Source organism: Dipodomys spectabilis, unplaced genomic scaffold (genome assembly GCF_019054845.1).
Source record: "Dipodomys spectabilis isolate Male_0828 unplaced genomic scaffold, ASM1905484v1 ptg000043l, whole genome shotgun sequence".
NCBI classification, from domain to species: domain Eukaryota; kingdom Metazoa; phylum Chordata; class Mammalia; order Rodentia; family Heteromyidae; genus Dipodomys; species Dipodomys spectabilis.
Genome location: NW_024870720.1, coordinates 7,744,173 through 7,764,234, shown reverse-complemented (window position 1 = coordinate 7,764,234; position 20,062 = coordinate 7,744,173). Strand labels below are relative to the sequence as shown.

Here is a 20,062-nt window from a genome sequence, read left to right as displayed (position 1 = left end):
ATTTCTTTATAGTACAAATAAAACATTTTGTTTCTGATACACTGTGAAAATGTTACAATATATTCTCCAACTAACAGCTGCAATGTTGTACTTGAATGAAAAGTCTCATGGTTAATTCTATAGTTTATTAACAACAGGTTCATCATTTGGACCATAAAAGTCAATTACTGAATTTTAAGGAACATAATAAACTTTGTTGAGGGACAACATGAAGTTCTAAATGGCTCTTCAAGACGTAGGTTTGTTCTAGCCTTGACTATTCAATTCTGTAAAGAGGCATTAAGTAATACTGTAAACTTCAATTACATTTTAAAAAGAAGCACCATTAACAAATATTCTACAGAAACTTACTTTACTTTTAAATGACACTGATTTGGGCCACACAAACATTTAAATCTGTTTTCTTTACATGTAAATAAAAATAAGCAATATTTAACCACTAGACGGAAACATTATCAAACTTCACCTCATTGCGCAATGGAAAAGCACTTAGAAAAAGCACTTGGAAAAAAACAGCACACATGATTATTTTGTTTGTATACATTTTCTTAATTGAGAGCAGTTAAAACATTGTCAGAGCAATTTCCTGAGTTTCAAAAGTTTCCAATTTCCAGCTCAGAAATAACTAATTTTGTCATTACATGTGTCTTCCTTCTAAGCATACAAAACACTTGAATTAAAAAAAAAAAAATAACTAAACAAAAGAATTGCGAGCTTTTCTGATAAAATGTTGTAACACACTAAACATGTTAGATGCTAGTGACAATTTCTATTATGTGTGCTATGTTTAAAGGCCATAGAATTGCAAACAGTATAGAAATACTAATAAACAGAAGAAACCTCAACAGGACAGTAACACAGAGATCTGTGAACAGCTGATACATGTCAGAGGGCTGGCTTCCATTTTGCTCAGGCACAGGAGCTGGGCTGATTGGAAACACACTGAGAGTGCATGGCCCACCACACAGCCTGCTGCTTCCCACACTCATTCTCTCTTTCCCTTTGGCAATTCTGGTAACAGACTGCTAAAATACTCTCAACTACAAAGACCGCTGCATTTTTAATATATTTTAAAACACTAATCAAGTTTACAAAGACGACTTCTGAAGAGTCATGTATTCGAATAAGCAGGCCAATACATGAAAACTCTGACAGTCTCTATATTATCTTTTACCTTTGACATACAAGGTTTAGAAATCAACAAAACAAAGTTTTGATAATCCCTACGCTATCTTAACCTCTGGCATAAAGGATTTAGAAACAGACAAGTGGAGGAAAGGATTATGAATTTTCCTTTCTCAATATGTTGTTTAAACACACTAGATAGGACAGGAGATAGCTTAAAGAACATCGTAGTGTGTGTGTGTGTGTGTGTGTGTGTGTGTGTGTGTGTGTGTGTGTGTGTGTGTGTGTGTGTGTGTGTGTGTGTGTGTGTGTGTGTGTGTGTGTGTGTGTGTGTGTGTGTGTGTTTAAATTTCACTTGTATATTTTTGAGTAATAATTAAGAAATATTAAGTCAAGTGTGGTGGCCTGTAATTCAGCACTCAGGAGGATGAGGTACAAGGATTGTAGTTCAAGGTCAGCCTGGCCTATAATAAAGTGAGACCCAATCATTAAAAAACAAAAACAAAGGGGCTGGGAAGGTGGCTCAGTGGTAGAGCGCTTGCCTTGCATGCCTGAGGCCCTGGGTTCCATTCCCCAGCACCACATAAGCAAAAAGAAAAAAAAGCCAGAAGTGGCGCTGTGGCTCAAGTGGTAGAGCACTAGCCTTGAGCTGAAGAGCTGAGGGACAGTGCCCAGGCCCAGAGTTCAGGCCCGATGAGCAACCAAAAAAAAAAAAAAAAAAAATTGATCTTCTTACATTTGATTTGACCACAGAATACCATACTACTTCTTTTGACTGTTTCCATGTTAATCATAATTAAAGTAATGAAATAAGCCAGGCACCAGTGGCTCATGCCTGTAATCCTAGCTACTCAGGTGGCTGAGACTTGAGGACTGAGGTTAGAAGTCAGTCTACACAACAAAGTCCATGAGTCTCTTATCTCTAAACACCAAAAAGGCTGGAAGTGGATCTGTAGTTCAAGTGGTAGGATCCTAGTCTTTTGCAAACAACTTAGGGACAGTGCTCAGACCCTGAGGTCAAGTCCCAGGACTGGCACAAAAAAAAAAAAAAGAAAAAGAAAAAAAATAGCTGAAGGTGATTTTTTTTTAAACCAGATGAGAAAATATAGAACAAAAAATGAGGGCTGGGTATGAGCATGCATCTTCATACTCTGCAATACTGAATTATGGGGCTTAGTGTTGTTTCTCAACTCTTAATTCATATTAATCTATACATAGGAATATTTTTATATCATTGACAACTTTATAACTTTGTTGTAAGTTATTGAAAAAAGGCTTTATTTTTAATGTATACAACACTTCTAAGCATCACAAAGTGTTTATACTGGTATTTTAAAAACATATTACAAACATAATGTGAACAATAATTCAGTAACAGTCACTAATCATTTCTAAATAATAAACATGTTATTTTGTGGAAATAAAATTCACTAATAAGGCTCTTCTTTTAAAAGCATGCATCCATATAATATAAAAACCTGTTTTGAGTTTATTATCATTAAAATGTTGACTGTTGGGAAACTAGCCAGTACTTCAAGATTCTTTCAATAATATTCAGTCCTATCATTCCTGATCCAAATAACTTTTATACTAAAAAATCCCCACAATTACTTGTTAAAATGTATGGTGAAAAATACTCTATATATTCGAAGCAAAATTTGACCACTCTGAGAAAATTATACGTAATTCCATTAAATTCTTGTAAAGGTAATTATCATTCACATGCTAACCAAACAACAGAAGTTAATGAACCTTTTCTTTCAGAAAGTTGGCTCTTTTTCAATGACAAGGATTCGTTTTATAATTATACCAAAAATGTTTTCTGGTATTTGTTTTAATAGGATTTTAACTTAATGCAGCTTAGAAATTATGTGTGTAAATGTAAAATCTACCACTGTCTGATATGCCACTTATAAGACAATTTTTTAGAAGAAGCTCTACTCAGGAACCAACATGTGGTAGAGAACAAGGCATTTCTCCTTTTCTGAAAACAATTCTACCTATGAAAGAAATAAGACTGCAAGATAATCTCAGACCCAACTTTCCTCACAAGAAAATATACACAGAGACCAGAACAGAGCTAAGAGACCACGATCACACACAAAACAGTAGGAAGTGCATTAGAATGTCTTCCTTGCTCCAAAATATGGCAAAGTAAGTAATATTATACATTTGGCCTTGAAAGTTTAAAAAGTATTCAAGTGTTTTTGTTAAATCTCTTTCTTTCCTTACTACCACTGCTTCTTTTAAAGCAAGCCTTGGAAGGTGTGAACTAGGCATGCTGCCCTAAAATATCTCAATCATGTTATCTCTCACAGAAACCTTTACCATTATTAAATGTGGAACCAATAATACAAATTTAGTATTTTCTCTATGAATAAGAACTAGTGTACTTCATACTTTAAAACTGTAGCTGATACTTTTCTTAGGCATTTTGTAATCAACAAAAATTCTCTTTATTTAATGTCTTAGCAAGTAACATTTGGCAACTGATTCAGTAAAAAATTAATTTCTCTTGAATTTTGAAAACCATGTCTGTTTTATAACTGGACATAATCCTTAGTAAGACACAAGTTTAGAGCAGAATTGACTGCATTACTGCAAATAAAATTACTTTTAACCTACAAACCTTCATACTTATAAGAACTTTTTTTTTACTTTAGCATGACTTTCAAGCACCCTGGTTTTATTTCAGAGAACCTGCAGAAATGAGAGAAGAGTTATTTTAAAGATAAAGTTTCCAAACTATATAAGAAATAGATCATATAATCTATTCAAATTGTCTGCATTTAAAATAATATTTATTATCAACATTCCTTTGTTAACATCCAAGACCAATATCTGTTTATGTTCCTTTTAATCTCAGTGTTACTCCTAAATCATTAATTAATACAAGTTATAATTTAAAAAAATCTCTCAACCCTAAATTTGACCTAAAAAGGGCATACTGTGCAGATAAGATGCTGACAGCATTACAGTGTTTCTTATGCATCAAGAAAACACAAGGAAGATACCTCTGATACAGTGATAAATCAAATTCATGTGGCCACGCAAAGCTTGCAAATCCCTCAGTTTGAAAATTTAAGGAACATTAGTCACTAAAACAGATCAGTAATCTCATCATAATAAAGTTTTCATGCATTCCTTTTGCAAAACTAATGCTGAAATGGATCTTGCTTTTATGTTAAGAATTAACGCTGTTTTCTATCATATAAGCAAGAAACATTTCCTTACATGGCATAAACTCAACAAGTTACACTAATTGAAACTTGAAGGGCTTAAGCACCCATATCTTCAGGGAATCTATCCAATGAACCTTTCACCCCAGAATTGTCTTGTCACTTTCTATTATTAAATAATGATCACAATGGAAAAGGACATTGTATGTCTGTCAGCAAAAATTGCTAATGGCATTTAACTTCTAAAAACACATAAGACTCTAACTGGAGAACTCAAGGTTAAATAATAATCTAGAATATATCTGCATTTAAGCAGAAGTCCTAATTCCATCAAAACCCCAAAAATACATTTTTTTCTTTCAAAATTAGCAAATCTTAAACTATAATATATATAATATACTTGCATAGTTACATTTAATTTTCTTAGAATTTTAAAGTTATGACAGTTTTATTAGGTGATGATATTCATTGTCCTTCATTTCTCTAGCAGAACAAGTTATATTTTAAGCATTAATCTGTGACTGAAATCAGATGGTTCAATTTAGCTAACTATCTTAACAAATCATTTTAAACTAACTGTTAGCAGTTACTTAGTTGTAACAAATGGCAACTGTCATTAGACACCAGAAACATACTTACCTAAAGCTATGGCTTGTGAGGTATTTAATGACGGCTGGTTTGATTCGAGCAACTCCTCCCTGGCTGTGGTTTCCTCTCCCCGTGATCACAGAAAGGTAGGGCTTACCACCGTTCTGCTTAAATTCTGTCACAACAGGAATTGGAACAACTAAAGTCATGTCTTACATTCTCAACAGAAAACATACCTTAAATGCTTTGTACTTATAACGGAATTGTTGAATTTAAAACTCTTTGCACAACTACATAAAGATAATAATAATTCTAAAAACACCCTAATTACTCACATGCACATTAAATAGTTTTCATAGTGATTTAGAGATCAATTACCTATTTTTTATTATTACTGACTACACAGTGGCTACATAGTGGGTGTATTCCTGTAATCCCAGCTATGCAGGAGGGAGAGGTAGGAGGATCTCAGTGGAGACTGGCCCAAGGCAAAAAGCACAAGACCATCTCCTGGAAAATGAACTAAAAGTAAAAAGTACTGAAGTGTGACGTCAGTGCCAGAGTGTCTGCCTAGCATGCACAAGGACCTGAGTTCAAAACCTAGTGCTACCAAAAAAAAAAAAAAGCCTTGTAGCAATCTATCCCTCTAAAGTTAGATAGAAGTAGGCTATGTGGCGCTCACACCTGTAATCCCAGGACTAGGGGAGGTCTAAAGTACAAGTATTGGAAATTTGAGGCAGCCACTTAATAGTAAGACCCCTTCTGAACAAACCAACAAACCAATTGAAGTGGGCCTTCTTCTCTTGTGAGAAGGAAGATTCCATGCACCTTAAGACATTTTCTACAAAATGACAATTACATTAACAATCCTATTCATACCTAACAATTACTATACACACTGTCACTGCTTCAAATGACTTGTATTTGTTAACTAGAAATCTTCATAATACCCCTGTTAATTAAATATTCAAAAGCTAGCTAGCTTTAGTTTGAACCACAGCTCTGCCACTCTCAATGGCTGTGTAACTATGGACAAATTCCTTAGCCGAAGTCTCTTAAAAGACTGTAGCTCCTGCTTTGGATATGAGCTTGGGAAAGCAAGTACATACATCTGAAAGTTAAGAGCAGTAATAGGGCTGGGAATGTGGCTCAGTGGTAGAGTGCTTGCCTAGCATACATGGAGCCCTGGGTTCAATTCCTCAGTACCAAAGAAACAGAAAAAACTGGAAGTGGTGCTAGGGCTCAAGTGGTAGAGTGCTAGCCTTATGCAAAAGAAGCTCAGGGACAGTGCCCAGGCCCTGAGCTCAAGCAAAAGAAAGAGAGAAAGAAGGAGGGAGGGAGGGAAGGAGGGAGAGGAAGAAGAAGGAAGAGGAGAAGGAGAAAAAAAAACCCTGATAATAAAAAATAGCAGCTGCTCTAATTCAAGTTTTTGTTACTGTTGTTTGATATTAGGTTTGAACTCAAAGCCTCATACTTGCTCAATTGGAGGTCCAGTTATTAAGCTGTGCCTCTAGCTTTGCTTCATTTGCTACTAATTTTGGAGTTGGAGTCTAGAGAACTTTCCTGCCTAAGCTGGCTTTGAACCATGAACTTCTGGAACTCAGGTTCCTGAATAGCTAAAATGACAGGTGTGAGCTTAAGAAAACAACAATAAAAAACACCAAATTCAAGGCCAGCCTGGGCTATGTAACAAGACCCTGTCTCAAACCAAACACACAAACCCTTAAATCTATGACTCAAGTCTACTGCCATTCACTGCCATCAGTCCTTCATTGTGTCCTCTTCCCACCCCCAGACTAGCACACCATTTACCTCACCTCACCTACTAGCTGTTCTGAGAATACTCATCAGTGCTTTGTTGAATAGATTTGTGTGTATGCTCGTTATTACAGGCTGTTTATCATCACTGAAAGAACTACTTAAGCACATTCCAAACTCCTTACTATTTCAACTACAAATGTTTTAGTGTCTATCTCAAAAAGAGCTCTTTAAAAACCACCGTATCATACCACTTTACAAAACTAACACTAGATCCTTAATATTATTAGTTTCTAAAAATGTCCCCGATTATCTAGCAAAAAGAAAAGGTTTACATGGTACTTTGTTTGACTCAAGGTTAAAAAAATCATTGCATTGAACTGATGGATTTCTCAGATAAATTTAAAAGTTTTTAATTTAAAAGTTCAATTTAAGGGGCTGGGAAGGTGGCTCAGTGGTAGAGCGCTTGCCTTGCATGCCTGAGGCCCTGGGTTCGATTCCTCAGCACCACATAAGCAAAAAGAAAAAAGCCGGAAGTGGCGCTGTGGCTCAAGTGGTAGAGCGCTAGCCTTGAGCTGAAGAGCTGAGGGACAGCGCCCAGGCCCAGAGTTCAGGCCCCACAACCTGACCAAAAAAAAAAGTTCAATTTAAAAAGCTTTCCCTCTGGAAAAGAAAATCTGAATTTTTCTTTATAATTTATTAGAAAAAGCAAGATGCTTTATCTTAGAACTCAGTCTGGCTTTTGTCAGTTATTTCTCTCTGGTGTTGCTTAACATGTTCTTCTGTCCCCTGTGAACAGTCAGGCCTAAAGGCTTGGTCTTCTGCTACACTTGGGAGCAAAAGTACTTCAAAGGTAGTAGTGTATTTCCATTAAAAGGAACATAAAGGCCAGTTGTATCTAGTCTTCTACTCATTCCCAGTTTTGATGATTCCTTTATATTATGACTAAAATCTTCAGTGCAGAGCCACAGCCTTTCCCCTAAAAACATTCGTATTCAACAATACTACCACCTGGTGGTGACTGGTAATAATTACAGGCTACCATGGCTACCATGGCTACCATGGTGGGCAGCACATACAAGATGGGCCTTGGCTTCCAGAAAACATTTGCACCTTGGATCTGAGTTATCTTAGGCAGGTTATTTAATTCCCTAAAGGTTTTTTGTTTTTTGTCAGTTGTGAGGCTTGAACTCTGGCCTTGGGTGCTGTCCCTGCTCTCTTCAGCTCAAGGCTAGCGCTCTACCACTTGAGCCATAGTGCCGCTTCCAGTCTTCTAGTTGTTTATTGGAGATAAGAGTCTCATGGACTTTCCTGCCCAGGCTGGCTTTGAACCATGATCCTCAGATCTCAGCTTCCTGAATAGCTAGGATTACAGATGTGAGCCCCGGCACCCGGCATCCCTAAAGGTTTTGTTGAAATAAAAATCCCACAGAATAATGCTCAACATTTTTTAAATGTACAGTTCAGTGGGTTTTAGCACAGTTACAATGTTATTCAACCAATAATACTAAATCCATAATGTACCCTCATGTCAAAAAGAAATTCTAAGCTTGGTGCTGGTGGCTCACACATGTAATCCTAGTTATTCAGAAGGCTGAGATCTAAGTATCAAGCCAGCTCAGGAAGAAATGACTCTGAGACTATTGTCTCCAAATAATCAGCAAAAATGCTAACAGTGAAGGTACGGCTCAAGTTAAAGAGTGCCAGTCTTGAAATAAAAAGCCACACAAGAGCACGAAGTCCTGAGTTCAAGCCCCACTACCAGTATAAAGAAAAAGAAAGAAGGGCTGGGAAGGTGGCTCAGTGGTAGAGCGCTTGCCTTGCATGCCTGAGGCCCTGGGTTCGATTCCTCAGTACCACATAAGCAAAAAAGAAAAAAGCCGGAAGTGGCGCTGTGGCTCAAGTGGTAGAGCGCTAGCCTTGAGCTGAAGAGCTGAGGGACAGCGCCCAGACCCAGAGTTCAGGCCCCACAACCGGACCCAAAAGAAAAGAAAGAAGAAGAAAACAGAATTATATTGTTTTCAAGAAAACATATGGAACTGGAGATCATTATTGTTAAGTAACATAAGCCAAGCTCAAAAAGTCAAATATTATGTTTTTACTCATATGTGGACTCTAGACCTAAAAGATGATAATTTAATTTCAATAATGTGATATGAGTTTAAAAGAAGGAGGAGGAAAAGAGAGGGCACTGGCTAAGTAAAGAGGATCAAAGCAGTTACATTCTAGTTATGAAGATAGCATAATGAAACCCACCAACTACTATCTGAAAAAGTAGGGGAGGAAAAAGGGGAACTAAGAATATAACAGGGAGGATGAATCTGTTCCAAGTACACTATAAGCATCTATAGAATTATTACAACAAAACTCCATGTATGACTCATGTATGCTAAGAAAAAAAGAAAGGAAAAGAAGGGGAAAAGGATTGGGGAGAAATACAAAAGGAAGAGCTACAACAAGAAACATATATAATAAAATGTTATCATGTATTACTTGAAGTTACTGGCACATAAATGTTCATTATTCTGGAGCCTGTTCAACATGGTAAAATGTCTCATCATAGATGACTTTCAGCCTGATATACCAATCCTATTTAATCATAAGTGATATGTACTAAATTGATAAACCTGTACAATATAAAACTGTCAAAGACCTACAGAAATCAACTAAATCAATGAAGTTATCAGTGACAGCTCAGCCACAAGGTAAACAGCAGGGCACTGGCATCTCTCAATAAAATACAAAAGGAAGACAACGCCAAGTCAAAAATTTAGTAACACTGAAAGGTGATGGCTTCTAGTGTTAAAGAGTTTGAAGTAACGAAAAAGGATTGAACTTCCCTAAGCAGTGCTATCATCTAATGATGAAAAAGAAATAAGATGCCAACCCAATGAGACACCACACCTCTGTGTATGTGAACTACATGATACTGAATGGAGCCATTAAAAGATCATCTGAAGCCCTGAGAAGAGGCAGAACACACACACACACACACACACACACACACACACACACACACACACACACACACACACACACACACACACACACACACACACAATATATGACAGATGGGACCCTTCCTACTGACTCACAAAGACAAGATAGAAGTAAAAAGAAAGAAGGTGTGTGGCCACACTGAGGAGTCTTAGAAATCCAGCTTTTTGTGTCAATTTTCAAAAATCCTATCACCTTACTTATATGTTTATTAAACATCTATTGAGCAAAGATACATTGGGCTGAGCATGGTGTTATATGTCCTTAATCCCAGTGGTTGGGAGGCTGAGGTGGGAGGACTGGGAGTTTACGGTTAACCTTGGCTGTGTCATATAACTACCTCAAAAAAGAAAAAAAAAAAGCAGAGATAAAAGTACATTTATGCCGGGGCGCCAGTGGCTCACACCTGTAATCCTAGCTACTCAGGAAGCTGAGATCTGAGGATCGAGGTTCAAAGCCAGCCCGGGCAGGAGAGACCGTGAGACTCCTATGTCCAATAAACCACCAGAAAACCGGAAGTGGCGCTGTAGCTCAAGTGGTAGAGTGCTCGCCTTGAGCTGAAGAGCTGAGGGACAGCGCCCAAGCCCAGAGTTCAAGCCCCACAGCCGACCAAAAAAAAAAAAAGTAGAATTTATAACTCACAAAAGATTCTCAGATTACACAGTTCCTTCTCCTTAATACAGCAAAGGAAGATACATAATGTGAAGAAGAAAATGTTAGTGGTTGTTTGAAGAACAACTAATATAAATGTCTACAGATGGCACAGATAGCCTCATACCCTCCTGATTTTGCAAGTCTACCAACACTATGGATAGAAGCATGTCACCAGCACAATCCTACCTTCAGTTTTCCGCTGTAAAACTGTTGTCAAGTGTTCTATAGCTTCATCCACATGCAGCCCATGTAGGTCTAACACATTTTGTGGCAGCAGAGAAGCATTGACTTTCTCAAAGATCTCCACAGCAGCAAGGTGATTAGCTTCTCTCATCTTCTGCTCATGAAGACTACCCTTTAACCATAAACAAAGCACCATGGACACCTTTCGTACTTGCTCTTAGACAACCAATCAACTAATAGTACCCTAAACTCAAAAGGCAGAACATTACATCTAAAATCTGAATGCAATAAGGCAAAAGAATGCACCAACATTTAAATTAATTTTGGTGAATGATGTAGTTCCTAAAGTACTTAGCCACTGACTCACAGTATTTTCTGAACCAAAAAATCATAAAAGGAAACAACACTGAACACTACCTGTTGTCAAGAAAGAAGCCACTGGCTTACTACTGGATGAACAAAGGTGTATCTTTTGGTGCTCCCAGGTCTGGGCTTGGTAGACCCTTTCAGCATCTCCCAGTGACTTCCTCAGCCACTGAAGGGCTTTAAGGGTCACACTCGTAGGAGACATTTCTCTGATCAAGCTCCACAAAGTAAGCCATGTGGAACCACCAACATAAAATATAAATCAAAGAAGTGTCTTACCTTCCCATACAAAATAAGCCCAAGTAGAAATTTTGTTTCCCTGAAAAATATGAATTTATTTTCTTTGTCCAACTATAAAAGCAATCAAGTAATTGGGTACCAGGAGCTTATGCCCACAGAAGGCTGAGAGATCTGAGGATCTTGGTTCAAAGCCAACCCAGGAAGGAAAGCCCCTAAGACTCTTATCTCCAATTAACCACCAAAATGCCAAAAGTGGAGCTATGGCTCAAGTAATAGAGCACTAGCCTTGAGCACAAAAGCCCAGGGACAGTACCTAGGCCTGAGTTCAAGCCCCAGGACCAGCACAAAAGAAAAAAAAAGTAGGATATTACTAAAAATTCAAGCCTACAAAAAATAATAGGACACCTATAATTCCACCCTAAGACAAGTATTTTGCTTTTCTTTTTCCAGAAAAATTGTATAAATGCTACTAAATGACAGAATATAATTATTTGTATCTAAATATCTTCTTTTCTTTTATTGTTATTACAAAGGTGATGTACAGAGGGGTCGCAGTTACATAAGTCAGGTAATGAATACATTTCTGTTTGGTCAACGTCACCCCTACACTTGTTCTCTCCTTTTTTTCCCTCCCATCCTCACCCACAAGTTATATAATGTCCAGTGGGACAATGTAATTTGAAAGAAAATATGGATTGCAAGAAAAACCTGCAATTCATGCAAAGCCTAAATGTAAAACAAAAGCAAGAACTAAGCACTCAAAGGAGATGGAATTCCCACAACAGTCTAGTTACCACACAGGGCGGATATCATAGCTTCCAGATGACCTGAAGATCATGGCCTACTGACAAGCTGGGCAAAGGGTTCTGCACTTACCTGCTGGGCATAGAAGGTGGCAACATTTTTCTTCCCCATGCGGTACGCCTCCTTGGCCTTGCTGTAGCACTCCGTCCTCTTCTGCTGGTGCAGGAAGGCCTCGGCCCGGTAGTCATCATACTCCGGGTAATCAAAGTCCTGGAAAGATGGCTCACCTGGGGGGTCTTCAGTCTCCTTCGACTTCTTTGCCTGAAAAATGTTATATAGTAAGTAATACACACAGAGAGTTTGAAAACTAGCATGCCTGATCTTCAGAAAATGTTTATAAAAAATGAGCTCTCTACTTAGGAGTCTGAGATCTGAGAATCAGATCTCAAAATCAGCCTGGGCAGGAAAGTCTGTGAGACTCTTATCTCCAATTAAACACCAGAAAACCGGAAGTAGTGCTGTGGCTCAAGTGGTAGAGTGCTCACCTTGAGCTGAAGAGCTCAGGGACAGCACCCAGGCCGAGTTCAAGTCCCATGACCAATCAAAAAAAAAAAAAAAAAGCTCTCTTATTTTCTCATCTTTTTTTTCTCAAATAGAGCCTGCCAAGCTATAAACCAAGCAGTTATGAACTACATTCACTTCATTGTGTCATTAATGTTAATGTTCTTTAACTAACCTCATCTCAGAAGATGTTAAAGCATTCACAAAAATTACCAAAATGTAATTAGGTCACAAAATCAAGCAAAAAAGATAGAATATAAGATATTCAAGAGTAAAATTCTAATCCCAGCTACTTGGAGGTGGTAATCAGGAAAATCATGGTTTGAAACCAGTGTATTAATAAAACAGAATTTTAAATGTTAGTTCCTTGAAAATAAACAAGTCAGAGGTAGGTACCAGTGGCTCACACTTGTAAGCCTAGTTAGTCAGGATCTAAGCCAGCCCAGACAGGAAAGTTTATGAGACTCTTATCTCCAATAAACTACTCAAAAAAGATGGAAGGAGCACGTGGCTCAGCTCAAGTGGTAAGCACGCACAAAGAGGTTCAAGGACAGTACACAGTGGAGGGAGGGAGGGAGGGAGGGAAGGAAGGAAGGAAGGAAGGAAGGAAGGAAGGAAGGAGGGAAGGAAGGAAGGAAGGAAGGAAGGAAGGAAGGAAGGAAGGAAAGAAGGGAGGGAGGGAATGTTACTGATACCATAATATACCTAGTAACTGGTTCCTTAGTGTCCTAGGATAGCAGGAAAAAAAATTATTCTGCTTACAAAACCTTAATGAGGGCTGGGAAGGTGGCTCAGTGGTAAAGCACTTGCCTTGCATGCCTGAGGCCCTGGGTTTGATTCCTCAGCACCACATAAGCAAAAAGAAAAAAGCCAGAAGTGGCGCTGTGGCTCAAGTGGTAGAGAACTAGCCTTGAGCTGAAGAGCTGAGGGATAGTGCCCAGGCCCAGAGTTCAGGCCCCACGATCGGACCCCCCCCAAAAAAAAAAAAAAAAAAAAACTTTAATGATTTTTATCAGTCTTGTGACACATACCCACATTTTGTAAACAAGACTAAGAATAATCTCCAAAATAACATTAAAGTTTATGCTTTAGCCAAGGTTTACATAATTTAGAGACACTTCTTTTCTGACTACAGTTGCCAGTCATCTCCCACTTCAAGCAAGCACATCTTGTCCCCAGCACCTCCCATCACCAGGATGACTAACAGCTACAAGCATGCTATCAGGACAGAAAAGAAGTAATTTTTATTCCCTGTCTGCTTATGAGTGCTCACATCATTGTGTATACTCCCTGCAACTTATAATATATCGTCTATTCAGTACCATGTTTCCAGCGAAAAGCATCAGTGTCTTCACTTGGCTCCTGCTCCATGAACAGCACTAGTCAAATTATCCAAATCCTCTATAGCAACTAAGTGATGGTGAAAAATACCAAGGAAAAGGGGCAGGATGGTAGTACATGGCTATAATCACAGCACTAGGGAAGGTAAGGAACAAATGTATAAGAGTTCAAGGCCAGCCTGAGCTACAGAAAGACCTTGCCTAAAAAATAAAGAGAGAGAGAGAGAGAACAAAGGAAGAGAGGGAGGGAAGGCATATTTTATTCCTAAGCAGTCTTATAAAAAAAAAATAGGGACCAGTGGTTTGTGCTTACAATCTGAGGTACTCAGGAGGCTGAGATACGAGAATAATAGTTCAAAGCCAGCCCATGCAGAGAAATCTTTGAAACTATCTCTAATTAAACAGCAAAAACACAGGACTGAAGGCATGGCTTAAGGAGTAGAGTTACCAGCCGTAAGTGAAAAGGCAGGGTGAGAGTGAGAGGCCCAGAATTCAAGCATCGGTACTGGCACGAGTAATTAGCCAATTAATTTAATTAAAAATAGAATTAAAAATTGTAAAAAGCCTAATGTTCATACAATATTAATATATAAAATCAATTACATTTCTATGCACATTTACAGTAAACAATGTAGAAAGAAAAATTAAGAAAACAATTTCAATATAAAATGCTGCAACCGGGCTGGGAAGGTGGCTCAGTGGTAGAGTGCTTGCCTTGCATGCATGAGGCCCTGGGTTCGATTCCTCAGCACCACATAAACAGAAAAAGCCGGAAGTGGTGCTGTGGCTCAAGTGGTAGAGCGCTCGCCTTGAGCTGAAGAGCTGAGGGACAGCGCCCAGGCCCAGAGTTCAGGTCCATGACTGGCAAGAACAAAAAAAAACAAAAAACAAAAAAAACCAATAAAATGCTGCAACCACTTTGGAAAATAATTTGACACTTTCTCAAAGGTTTAAATATGGGCTGGGAATGTGGCTTAGTGGTAGAGTGCTTGCCTAGCACTCTGGGTTCAATTCCTCAGTACCACATAAACAGAGAAAGCCCAAAGTGGTGCTGTGGCTCAAGTGGTAGAGCGCTAACCTTGAGTACAGAGAGGCTCAGAGGCAGCATCCAAGCCCTGAGTTCAAGCCCTAGGATTGTCAAAAAACAAAAACAAAAAAACCAGCAGAGTAAAAGGTTAAATATTTCTGCCTATATACTTAGATTTCAAGACCACATTTTTATAAAACCATATATATATATGTATATATATATATATAAACCATATTATAAAACCATATTGCTAAATGAATAAATCACATTACTAATCAATTCACCTTCATACTGAGTATATTACACTGTAGAGTCTCCACAGAAGTTGCAGAAATTCTAATATTTGTCATATATGCTGACATTAAAATCATAAATAGCTATAAAACCATTACTTGGCATGCAAAAGATAATCTAAACTAAACATGATAATGATCATTCAAGTTCCAATCCAATCTAAATGGTTCAAAATAATCATTAAATTATATTCCTTAAAAAAACATTTTTATTTACAATTTATTGAAGGAGGAAAACAACTCCTACCTTTTTCTCTTTCGACTTCTGTGCAGTATGAGGAGTGGCACTCTCATTTTGGTGACCAAACTCTTGAGCTACAACTGTTTTCACAGGGTCTCCTTCAAGAACACAGTTTAGAAACTGCACTGTGTGTTCTAATGAATAGCTGGAGAAAGTTTAAGTACAAATACAATGTCAATAAATGAAAATAAAAGACATACTGAGACACTAACAAAAGTAATTTTTCAAGCATTTTATAAGAATTTAAAAACTTAGCTTACTTTAAGTCTTCCACTTTAAATGCTCATGTGTATCTCAAACATTCGAGAATGTTCTGAGGGTAAATAACAAATAATAGGCTTTCCAAAACTAATTTTTTAAAGTAAAAACAAAGCTGGGTGGTAGGTGCATGCCTGTAATTCTAGCACTTGGGAGACTGAGGCAGTACCAGCCTGGGCTACAAAGTGAGACTCATCTCAAAAGAAAGAAGGAAGGGAGGGAGGGAGGGAGGGAGGGAGGGAGGGAGGGAGGGAGGGAAGGAGGGAGGGAGGGAGGGAGGAAGGAAGGAAGGAAGGAAGGAAGGAAGGAAGGAAGGAAGGAAGGAAGGAAGGAAGGAAGGGATGGAGGGAGGGAGGGAGGACTGCAGAGAAAAGGGAATGGTAAAAGACTGATCAATGGGTAGATATGAGAAAGAAGGCTATTCCATACAATAAGGTGATTATAATAACGTGCTGTACTAGTTGAGGAATTTTTGGTCCTAGAAGATTGCACTCAATTACATGTACCACTCACTGAGTCCACCTACCTTCCTTACCATAATGAAGCTAGAGTTATTGCTTGCTAAGAGAATCATCCACCTGCTGGCAAATAAAGAGGGACAATCAACCACCTCCTGAGAGTCCTGACTAACCAGTTGCTCTGGCCTGTAATTCTAGCTACTAGGGAGACAGAGATTGGGGGATCATGGTTCAAGGTCAGACCAGGCATAGTTCTCAAGAAGGCAGGTGCTGATGGCTCATGCCTATAATACTAGCTACTCAGAAGGCTGAGATGTGAGGATTGTGGTTCAAAGCCAGCCAGGACAGAAAAATCCATGAGACTCTTATCTCTAATAAACTACTCAGAAAAAGTTAGAAGTGGCACTGTGGCTCAAATGGTAGAACATTAGCTTCAAGCAAAAAGAGTCTCAGGGACAGCATCCAGACCCTGAGTTCAAGCCCCAGGATAAGCAACAAAAAAAAAAAAAAAAAAGAGGGAAGGGGGGAGTTCACAAGACTCCATTTTGACCAGTGGCTGGGCTCATGATTGCTTATCTGTCATCTGAAGCTACAGAGAAAATACAATGGCTCAACACAGTAGTACACTCCTGCATCCCAGCAAGAAAGAAAAACATAAATAGGAGGATATCAGCCCATATATGCCTAAACATAAAACAGATTCTTTCTCCAAAATAACCAATGCAAAAACAGGGACTGATGGCGTAGCTCAAATAGTAGAATATCTACTTTTTTTTGTGGGGGGGGGGCTGGTAATGGGGCCTGAATGCTGTCCCTCAGCTCTTCAGCTCAAGCCTAGCACTCTACCACTTGAGCCACAGCACCACTTCCAGCTTTTTTTTCTTTTTGCTTATGTGGTGCTGAGGAATGGAACTCGGAGCCTCAGGCATGCAAGGCAAGCGCTCTACCACTGAGCCACCTTCCCAGACCCATAGAATACCTACTTTTATGTGAAGACCTGAGTTCAAACTACTACCAAAAAAAACTGGGCTAGAAGCATGGTTCAAGTGGTAATGTACCTAGTAATCACATGGCCCTGAGTTCAAACCCCAGAAGCTACAAAAATAAGAGAGTTGAGGGGGAAAGGAGGAAAACAATAAGGGAAGGAGGGAGTCAGGCGTAGAGAGAAAAGCCTGATGAAGTAACAAATCAATTCCTATATTACTAGATTCTCAAAAAGTTTCTAAGAAGGTATCTATTGAAAACTAACCCTTGTTAAAATAGAAGGAAAAAAATATATGATCAAAAGTATATATTGAGCCAGGTGCCAGTGGCTCACACCTGTAATCTAGCTATTCAGGAGGCTGAGATCTGAGGATCAGGGTTCAAAGCAAGCCTGGGAAGGAAAGACCATGAAACTCTTATCTCCAATAAAGCACCAGAAAACCTGTAGCTCAAGTGGTAGAGTGCTAGCCTTGAGGTGAAGAGCTGAGGGACAGCGCCCAGGCCCAGAGTTCAAGCCCCATGACCGACAAAAAATAAAAATAAATTTTAAAAAAAGAATCTATTGAGGGGCTGGGAAGATAGCTCAGCGGTAGAGTGCATACCTTGCAAGCATGAGGCCCTGGGTTCGATTCCTCAGCACCACATAAACAGAAAAAGCCGGAAGTGGCACTGTGGCTCCAGTGGTAGAGCACTAGCCTTGAGCTGAAGAGCTGAGGGACAGTGCCCAGACCCAGAGTTCAGGCCCCATGACCGGCAAAAAAAAAAAAAAGAATCTATTGAGAGTTGGGAGTGAGACCTGAAAGTTGGTAAAGCCCCTGCTTACCAAGCATGAGACCCTAAGTCCAGACCTGGGGACCACAAACAACAACGAACATACATATTAAGCCAGCATAGTAGCCAGCATACCTCTAATCTTAGCTACTCAAGTGGCAGAGATTAGGAAGATCACAGTCCAAGGTCAGCCTGGGTGAGAAGTTCACAAAACCCCCATCTCAATCAATAAATAATGTGGACAAGGTGCACACAAAACTGCCACCTGAACTACATGGGAAGCTTAAATAAGAGCCTCATAGTCCATACCCATCTAGGCAAAAAGCAAGACCTTCATCTAAAGAAATAACTAAAGCAACAGGGTAAAAAGGGCTCAAATGGTAGAGTACCTGCCTACCAAATACAAGGTCCTGGGTTCAAACCATACTACTACAGGAAAAATAAAAATTTATATATACAAGGCCACATATAGGCCTGTGCCTATAATCTTAGTACACTCGTAAGGCTGACTTAGGAGGACAACAGACAGGTTCCAAGACAGTCTGGGCTTAGAGAAAAAGTATATATTATTCAAAATAAAAGCATGTCTAATACATCAAACATCAAGCACACTATTCAACTGGACATGGTGGTACAGACATGGACAGCCTGAGTCAAAAGGATCTCAAGTTCTAGGCCAGGCTGGTCTACACAGCAACTTCTAGGCCAGCAGAGTCTAGATAGCAGGTCCCTACTGTCAAAAAACAATATTTAAAACAACATAGTGGCAACTCAGGACCCAATAAACAGTTGGTATATTTTTTGTCAGTGAATTAAGACAATACATTCATCCTGTTAATCACTTAGGAAAATAATGAAGGTAAACCTTTAATTTCACTTATAAGTCTCTACTTCAGATACACATATAAAAAATGCTAGGTCTATTTGAAATTTTTGCTTATTAAAAGAAAGTGGGTGCTGGTGGCTCACGCCTGTAAATCTAGCTACTCAGGAGACTAAGATCTGAGGATCCTAGTTCGAAGCCAAGCTGGGCAGGAAAGGCTGTGAGATACTTATCTCCATCCAGTTAACCACAAAAAAAGCCAGAAGTGGAACTACTGCTCAAGTGTTAGAGTATCACCCTTGAGCACAAAAACTCAGGGACAGTGCCCAGGCCCTGAGTTCAAGCCCTAGGACCTATACCAAAAAAGGAAATATTATTTAATCTTTGGATAATACAAAATAAGACTAAAACTAAAGACATAAAGCTCACAAAGAGTAAGAACAAGATTTTCTGCTAAAATACATGAATTAAAAATATATATGAAAATGCAGCAGTGGTACTCACTGGACATTGTTGAAAATGAACTGTACAGCTTGTGAGTAGGTAGGAGGGAAAAACTGGGAGAGAAGGGGTAACACTGTCCAAAAAGAAATGTACTCTTTACCTGACTTATGTAACTAATCCCTCTGTACATCACCTTCACAACAATTTTTTTTTTAAATAGAGAGATATATGAAGCCAGGCACTGATGGCTCATGTCTGTGATCCTAGCTACTCAGGAGACTGAGATCGAAGGATCATGATTCAAAGCTAGTCAGGGCAAGAAAGTCCAAGAAACTCTTATCTCCTATTAACCATCAGAAAACTGGAAGTGACGCTGTGGTTCAAAGTGGTAGAGTGCTGGCCCTGAGCAAAAAGAGCTCAGGGACAGTGACAAGGCCCAGAGTTCAAGCCCCACAACTGACAAAAAAAATATACGTATGGATTGGGGGATGGTGTGGCTCAGTGGTACAAGTGACACAGCACCTAACTAGCAAGTTAACTTTCCAATACCACCAAAAAAAAAGCAATCAACGTGTACATCATAAGTTAGAGATTATCATTACAGCAGGAAAAATAACTGTACTCTATCTTAACAAAGACTATGCATGATATCTAAAGAGCCCTCAAGTCTAGAAAGAGAAAAATTGGCAAAAATGAGCAACTGATGGGGGGGAGGAGGGTATTAAGGCTTCACATTTATCAGAAAAACAAAAATTAAAAAAAATATTTTTCTCATCAGACTGGTAAAAACTTAACTTCTAATATCCAGGAAGGTTACAATTTTATAAAAGGAAAGTTTTCAATGTACATATATAAACTAGCAGTTGTAGTTATGATTGCCAATCTTTCCAACAGTTTTAAAATCCATAAAAAGAGGCAAGTTTAAATAAATCATGGTACTTTCCTACTATAGAATACTTAAATATTTAAAGCAAGATCAGATCATTATGTATAGATAGGAAGATAAACTACCAGCAAAACTACAA

General features: G+C 38.7%; 1 protein-coding gene across 5 annotated transcripts in view; it reads right to left on the bottom strand.

Annotated features, from left to right (window-relative positions):
• Positions 1-2,200: 2,200 nt before the first annotated feature.
• Positions 2,201-20,062, bottom strand: part of N4bp2 (NEDD4 binding protein 2) — a 69,436-nt gene continuing 51,574 nt past the window's right edge. For all 5 annotated transcript variants that reach the window (XM_042678099.1, XM_042678100.1, XM_042678104.1 and 2 more), the window contains 5 exons: positions 15,306-15,444; positions 11,967-12,155; positions 10,488-10,656; positions 4,944-5,067; positions 2,201-3,825 (listed from right to left, as the gene is read on the bottom strand). In XM_042678099.1, coding sequence (XP_042534033.1) covers positions 3,780-3,825; positions 4,944-5,067; positions 10,488-10,656; positions 11,967-12,155; positions 15,306-15,444 — 667 coding nt within the window. In that variant the 3' untranslated portion in view covers positions 2,201-3,779. The remainder of the gene's footprint in view (positions 3,826-4,943; positions 5,068-10,487; positions 10,657-11,966; positions 12,156-15,305; positions 15,445-20,062) is intronic.